The 8,204-nt window shown below is 46.6% G+C and overlaps 1 protein-coding gene across 1 annotated transcript in view; it reads left to right on the forward strand.

The window, feature by feature from the left end:
- Nucleotides 1-3,135, forward strand: part of BEND7 (BEN domain containing 7) — a 46,698-nt gene extending 43,563 nt beyond the window's left edge. The window contains 1 exon segment of the mRNA XM_030960401.1: nucleotides 1,226-3,135. Coding sequence (XP_030816261.1) covers nucleotides 1,226-1,287 — 62 coding nt within the window. The 3' untranslated portion in view covers nucleotides 1,288-3,135.
- Nucleotides 3,136-8,204: the final 5,069 nt, after the last annotated feature.

An 8,204-nucleotide genomic window follows, 5' to 3' on the forward strand; every position in this document is an offset into this window, starting at 1 on the left:
GTACAATTTACAAAAAGCATTGGGATTTTGTGGTTCAAAGAAAAACAAAAGGAAGGCATAACCAGTAAATTCTGCATGTGAGAACAAATGTAACACAACTGCAACACCCTTTTTTTGAATCCTTATCTTGTAAATTGGATTGGAAAGATGTAGGCAGGTTTAGGACCATGAGGTAGCACTCCTTGCCCCTGCTTGGGACCACAGCCATGCTGAGAGTTTGTGTAGTTTCTCCACTCTGGGGTTAATTTCGAGATGAGAAAGAATTTTGATATCCCTAACGGAAGCTGAAACACTAACATCCCAATCCTCAGGTCTAGGGGTGATACAGCTTTGTGAAAAGATGAGAGCAATCTCTTGGTAAAGAAACGGATGATAAGAAAACAGCAACAATCCAATTCTATATAGGTTGTCTCCTTTTCTCTTGAAATACAATATCAAGAAAATGAAACTTGGGGGAAAAAAAAGAAAGAAAAAGAAAAAACTATTCCAAAACCTTAAATATAAATCCTTTATTGTAATATAAATCTTTATCCTTTCAATGCGTGATTGTGAGTCTTCCCTTTTCATTGGGACGTATTTGCCTCTCAGGCTGATTGATGTCTGTCTTCTCTTTGCCCTGTGTTCTTAGTGCCCTCGTTGTAATTCTTCTGTCCATCTTTTCATTGTTCTGTTTAGAAAAAGCACATTCTTAAAGTGCTTTTTAAAAGATGGGATATAATCACACAGTGCACCTTTTATAGGTGTGTGTATATATATTTTTTTTTTCTCCTATATGCATTTAGACTGCTGTGGAGTGGTGGGGGTTTTTACCAAATAAGATCCCAAAGTATGTACTCAAGGTTTAAAATTCATGGGGTGCTTTTTTCACTTCTTCAGAACCTAAACTTCAAAGGGGTGAGCGTAGCAGTGCAGTTTGTGCTGAAGTCTAATGGAGTGCTTTACATCTGAAGTGGGCTGCACTGTATGTTGTGTGAAAAACTTGGCTGGCAAATTTTGTATTCAAAAAAATCTATTTAATTTGCTTTTCTTTAGCCAGTTGAGCTCTACTCTAAATGGAATTCAGCAGCACTGCCTGTGTGCACACCAGCAGTTCAGCCTCATCACTAATTAAAATTAAAACTCAAATACATTATTTCCATAATTCTAAAATACTAATTTTTTGTTTCAAATATCTTAAATTCTTACATTTTTTTAACTGATTCCTTCAAACTCTTTCTTCCTTCAGGTAACCTTTTCGACACCACAACAGACCACCTGATAGATGCAAACCCAGATTTTTCAGTTTGAATTTCACATCCTGCATCAGTGTTCTTAGCGGATAGAAGCATCCTCTCCTTTGAGCAATGTTCCTGCAAGCTCAGCACGAGAACTTCAGTGTACTACAAGACATGGGCATCCATACAGTTTTTCTTACAAGTCTGTGCATTTTCCATGTAACCTCAAGTAATGAACCACCAGATCTCTTCATTGTTCTTCATCTTAATTAAGATGATTTCCCTCCGCATCCCGTGCATTACTGAATTAGCGGGGTACCCACTCTGAGGTCATTCTCTTACCTGTGTTTCTCCTCCATGATTGTATTTTTCCACATGTTTGTATGCTTGCCAGCAGTGTCTCATCTTAAACCACGAAGAAGTTGTGACTCTTCCTGTCCCCAGGGACCAGGGTGGCCTCTCTCTCCACCATGAACCCTGGGGGCTTAATGAGCATCTGACCTGGTGAAGCTCTTTGCTTCTGCAGACCCACTTTTCCTTTCCTGGCTGCTGTGGTACCAATGACCAGTCACACACATCTCTGATTAAAAAATCCTTACTGGGTTTAGGAGGGTATAAAGGAGGATTTCTCCCAGCAGTGCCTAGGTTCCTAGTTATAGCAAGGAGAAGCTGTTCCTCAAACAATTTCCCCTATGTGGTCCTAGTGGGATGGCTCTTGAGCATCTTAGTAGTGCAGATTGCTGGAGGTGGTCATTTTCCCTTCACTGTTGCCCCCAGCTTGCTCAACACCTCAATTTCAAAATGTATTATTTTTCTGTTTTCTAAGAAGAGGGTCTGCTCACTGCTCCGTGTCCTTGGCAACAATACTCACCTATTTAAAAAAAAACAAGTCACCTTTCAACTGGCACTGTACTGATATCTCAGCAGTTAAGACAAGTGAATCGATCAAGAAATTGCACTACCCTCTTAGACACTGAAAGGGTCAGGTCAGGGCTAAGGTAAAACTGTGTGTGGCCCCTCCTGCAAACCTTCATTTCTGCACCTTTCATCAGCACTAAATTCACTTTAAAAATGTCACAGAGAAATCTGGAAGGTCTTACCTGCAACACCTATTGATCACCAGGCAGTTTGAGCACATGTCCTGCAATTGGAGGGAGAGCTTGCTAGAGCCTTTGCCATTGTGTTTCCTTTCCCTGTGTGTATCTTATCTTAGGTACTTTTTTATTTTTTGGAAACTGTTTGGCCTTTGAGTGTCTCAACAGAAGTGCTATTACAGAGTGGGATGGTTTTCAAAATGTCAAACCTCTTTTTGTAACAATCCTAATGCCTGTTTCTCAGGTGTCACAGAATACCCACAAATAACACTGAAGCCAACGTGAACAGTTTGTTCTGTTGGCACCTGAGAAACCAGGCTCCCAGCTGTTCCCCGCCCACCTTCCATGGACTTTTAGGAATGACCATGTTCTCTCTGAAACTGTGGAATAGATTGAATGTGCACTGCAAACCTTAAATTTTGAGTCTTTCCTTCCTTCATGGCTTGGAGTTGCCTGCATTGGGCAGGGGGCACCAGCCCGTTGTGTTGTAACCCTTCAGCAATGAAATCAGCGTTTTGTAAATTTGGAAGATTGCATTTGTGTTTACTTACTGTGACTACTGTTCAGACTTTCTTCAGAAATCTTTTTATAGGGTTTATTAGAAGAAAAAAAAAATCATTCCATATTTAGGTAAAAATGTCTCAATCTTCTGTATATATGTTTTATTAATATGTAAATATTTAGATATTTTTAAATTACTATGTTCTTAATAAAGCGACAAGGGACTAGTTGTGAAATGGTGTATAACATTGTGTCGTGTTACCAATCTCTGGGAAATCCTCTTTGTCAGTTCAGAAAAGAAAACCTACAATAAATAACTTTAATTGCAAGTGTGTTCCTGTGTTCTATGCTGGATTCCCGTATTTTAGAGGAATTACTTTGCCACCAGTGGACTACACATAGGAAAACCCTGAAAGTTCCCACCGGGATGCTATTTTTCCAGCTGGCTCAGCCAGAAACCACACTGGCCTTGCCAATCACAACAACATCTATATCCAATCGTGTAATAACTCTTGAGTATTACAAACTGATATGCTTGAAGTCTAATTTTAATTGAATTAGGTGCCTTTATAATCTGCACTTAAAAGGTTAAGCTCTGCTTCTATGGAAACAACACACAGGAAGGACAAACCAATACTCACAGGTTGGAGTAGCTGCAAAGATATATGCTTGGTAATTCATTATCACACCCTCGTCAAATGTTTAGCCTTAGAAAATACTTCCTGCAAAAACATGTTCCTGGTAATCTTCCATCAATTCCAAGGAGCCAGTGAAGTGAAGCAGCAGCTCACCACACCTTTTTGGCTTTTTACAAAAAGCACTGATGGTAAAAGTCCCGACAAGAGCTTCCTTCACATTTCAGTGGCTGCCCGGATCGGCTGGAGCCTGGTGCAGATCCTGTGTGATGCGACAGGAGCCAGTGCAGGCTCTCCCCTCTGGGGGGTGCTGGAAGAGCATCTCGGTCACAGGTTTACGTTAGAAGGGACCTGGAAAGCTCCAACCCCTGCCATGTGGGCAGGAGCATCTTGCACAAGATGAGGTTGGCCAAAGCCCCGTCCAAACTTGTCTTGAACTCTCCAGGGATGGAGCATCCACAGCTTCTCTGGGCAACCTGTCACAGAGCCTCACTGTAAACCAATCTCATTGTAATATTGTTTTTCTTAATAGCTAATCTAAATCTAATTCTCTTTTAGTTTAAAACTGCTGCCCACTGTCCTGTCCCTACAGGCTCCAGTAAAAAGTCCCTCTCTATTTTTCTTACAAGCCCCCTTTAAGTACTGAAACGCCACTCTAAGATTTCCTTTTCTCAGGGTTGAGCCCTTCAGCTCTGTTCTCCCTTCTCTGGACACGCTCCAGCACCTCAATGTCTTTGTTGTAGTGGGGAACTCAAAAGTGTCCCCAGGATTCAAGGTGTGGCCTTACCAGTGCCAAGTTCAGGGGGGACAATCACTGTCTTGGTCCTGCTGTTACAGGCCAGGATGTTAAAGCACGGCTTTGTTCGGCTTGTGTTTTAAAAAACAGGGACCAGCTTAATACACTGTTCCTTGCAACATTTAAGTGGAGCACCTGAAATTGAGTCTAAGGTAGAATTCTGAGCGAGAAATGTTCCTGTGTGCTACAGTCTGCACAGAACTAATCTCATCTGTGCTGCAGAGCCACCAGCACATGCTGCTACCAGCTGCAGGCTCACCTGCTGGAACAGCTTTGGGATGGAGCAGGTGACTCTGGCAGCACCCACACCTGAGCTCCAGCCATGCTCCTGCTTCCTTGCTGGCCCAGTCAGCCACTGCATCCCTCTGCCCTGTCTACAGGACACTGGAGATTAATACTTTGGGTGAAAAAAATCCTTCTGAAGCTGAAGAGGAAAAAGGATATCCTCCTGGTAACATGAAAGGAAACTGAAGCCTGGGCTTTATAAAAAATGCATTAATTGTGAGACAAGAAGAAAGTCATCTCAAGTGCCTGTGACATGTTGGTTTAGAAACGGCTGGCTGAGTCTTCGGGGGAAACACACTCTGTCACATCAGAGGGGCTTGGGGATGGGTGGTCCTGATGCAGCCACCCCTCCTCTAGAGAAACCTTCTCCCCAAAAAGCCTCCCCTCTGCTGAGGCCTCACTGGGAAGCACATTTCTCCTTCTATGGGGAAGGGAGGGGGCACGGTCCTAGGAAAAACCCCATGGGGCCATGTCCTCCTACAGAAACAAATGTTGCCAGCATTTTGCAAGACTTTTCCAAAATAACCCCCTTGTGCATGTTCTCCCCCAAACCTAAAGCAGCAAAATGCCTTGTAGGAGGTGCTAAGATATCTCTTCTCCCTCCACTGGCTTTCCCAGTGCTTGAGCATCCCCACACTGGGCTGGGGTAAGCACCCGCACTCCTTCCTGCCACGCTGTCATCACAGAGAGGCATGAGAAGAATTTGTACAAGTAGGTCAGGTATGATTTCTCATCCGCCGACTGCTAATAAAAGCCACTGATGTGAAACCTATAACATTATGAGTATAAATAATTTAGCTCCAGTGTGTAAACATCAATTCTGAGTTTTAAAAAACCCAAAATAATTCCATCAGCTTTTTCTATCCCCTCCATGCACATGTTGTTATACCCAGCTGATAACAAGGGCAGTAATTTCACGTTAAAGTGTTCACAACACCACCCTTGCCCCTGGAGCTACCAACAAGCATGGGGTGAAGAGCTTCATCCACCTCTGCCCAGCAAAGGACAGGTGAGAGTACCATGGTGGCCCATGGCTCCTGCTGGAGCCTGGCCACAGGGCCAACCTGGAGTGGCAGCCATCACCATGGGCAGAGATGTCTCCTGGCCATGTCCATCACCAGCACACCCAGCAGTGTCATTTTCAGGTTGGGGTGGATGGAAAAGGCCAACCCACACAGTTCTGCCATCTGCTGACCCTCAGGTGGCCTGCAGGATCTTTCCTGCCCCAGGATGGTTCAGCAAATCATACAGACTGCATGTGCACTCCAGCAAAGGAAATCAGTCCAGGAGACTTTAAAAAACCTCCCTGGCAGCAATACTCCCATACCACAGGATCCCTGCTCTGCTTCTGCCCCATGCCCAGCACTGCCCTGGAGACATCAGGTGAAAAGGATGTCAGCTAGAGAAGGGTGAGGGGGGCATTTGTGTGTCAGGACAGTGTGAGCCTGTGCCAGCTCCCCAAGGAGTCACTGGGAAGTTAGCAGGGATGGATCTGGACTGGAACCAGCATGTGGCTACTGCCATTACCACGGCTTAGAAAAAGCAAAGATTAATGTAATCATTTAATCCCGAGAGATTTCAGGATTCACCGACTGTATCTCATGTCTCCATTCATCACGACACAGGGGATGTGTGTAAACTGCTCTGCTCTTAGCTGGACCTCTGCTCCCTCCTGATTTCCCTTTTCCTGAGTTTCTCACAGGCCCTCAGTGCCCAGCTCTCCCCACTGCCACATCCCTGCCTCCTGACACAGCTGTGGTAGGCCCTGCCACACTTTTTGGCTGGTGAGAATGGTGACATCATCCACCCTTTGTTCTCTTGACTTTTTTTCTGGTGATAGCTCTGTCCTCAAAACTGACAGACCTCCACCTCCCTGGCCTGATGCTGGCAGCAGCAGTGGGGTATCCCCTTCCTGCATCTCCATCCACCCTTCATGTACTGCCCTGATGCTGTAAGGAGAGCCAAGACTGGGCTGGACACCCTGCAGGGAATGGGGTTTGCCTTAGGGTTAGAAATAACCTCTGCCTGCATAAAATTTGCCCAACCACTATGGTCTGGCTGGACAACAGAACAGCAGCAGTGACAGCCAATGACTCGCCGTGGATTTGTCCTTTCTGTCCCTCTGGTCCAGGGCACCACAGGTGTGATCTGACACCACACAGTCCCATCCTGCCTGGGGGTCCTGCTGCCTTCACTCCTTCCCCCAGGACTAAAGCACAGACAGGGGCTCCTGAGCAGCCCATGGCCACCCTGCACACCCAGGTGCTGCTGCCAGCCCCAAGGAATGGCAGTGGATGTGCTGCATCCCACAGAGATGGAGCGCTGCTCCAAGACCTCCACTTCCTAAATCCTCTGCTCACCAGGGCATCATGTTCCCAGCTTCATCTCCTGGACAGCACAGAGTGCCAAACCCCAGTGCATTAGCATAGATTTTACATTTAACATTAATTACAAGTGGGCTCCCACATGGCTCCTCTGCTGCCTTTCACTGAGCATGGTGCATCAGCTCCCACCTCTCATTTAAAGTCCCTTTGGGGAGGCCTTGGAGCAGTGGAGATTCCTGCCTCATGCAGGCTCCCAGCACCCATCCCAGTGGGATGGTGTCCCTGGGGATTGCCCTGACCCAGGTGCCAGACCTTGCACTTGGCCTTGTTGGACCTCATGAGGTTCACATGGACCCACCCCTCAAGCCTGTGCAAGTCCCTCTGGAAGGCATCCCTTCCCTCCAGCACATCAGCAGCACCACTCAGCCTGGTGTCACCTGCAAACCTGCTGAGGGTGCTCTAGAAACCACTGCCTGTGTTGCTGATGACAATATTAAATGGTTTTGTACAAGCCCTTAAGGAACACCACTCCTTACTGGTTTCCACATGGACATGAAATTTGACTGAATTCTGGACATGACCAGCCAGTTCCTTACCCACCAAACAGCCCCTCCATCAAACTCATACCTCTCCATCTCGAGGCCAAAGTGATGGGAATGACCATATCAAAAGCCTTTACAGAAGGGTAAGGCCCTGAACACCACTGCTGTAGCTTGTAGGTCATACAGGATCTAACACCATTTGAAGAGTAATCAGGTGGCAGCCTGTCTCACCCTGTCATGGAATCAGAGACACTCCCATCCACTGCAACACCTCCGTGCTGGATCTAGGGGTGCTGTGGGGCTGAGACCTCTTCTCCTGACCTAGCAAATCAGGTGCTGCAGATTCACACAGGATGCTGGCACAGCAACACCCCTGAGAGGCTCTGACCCAGCAAAACCCCACCTTGGCACACAGAGCCAGGGCTCAGAGGCTCCTTGTTGGGGTATGCAAACCCTCTCTGCTTCATGCTGCAAGTTTTGGTCCTTGAAACCGCGAGGCAGAACACTGCTGGGCCGACCTTGAGCAGCTCTGCCGTGTTCTCCATCCTCCTCCGAGGGGGGGAGGTGAACCCACCCAGCCCACACAGGAACCCCTCTGCTTTGGTGGGCACAGAGCCCTCGGTGAGTGCCAAGGTTAATGCACAGCAGTGCTGCCCTCCCAGGGAGGGCTCACTGTGAACCCCAGAGCTCTTCCTCCAGAAACAAATTGCTCTTCAACTATTGCCATCTTGTGGCGTCTGTGACCCGTTGCTTGTTCCTTTTATCTGCTAATGGTGTTGGTGAGAATCAGCAGTGTACACAGGCAATTTTAAA

This window comes from Camarhynchus parvulus, chromosome 1A (genome assembly GCF_901933205.1).
Source record: "Camarhynchus parvulus chromosome 1A, STF_HiC, whole genome shotgun sequence".
Classification (NCBI taxonomy): domain Eukaryota; kingdom Metazoa; phylum Chordata; class Aves; order Passeriformes; family Thraupidae; genus Camarhynchus; species Camarhynchus parvulus.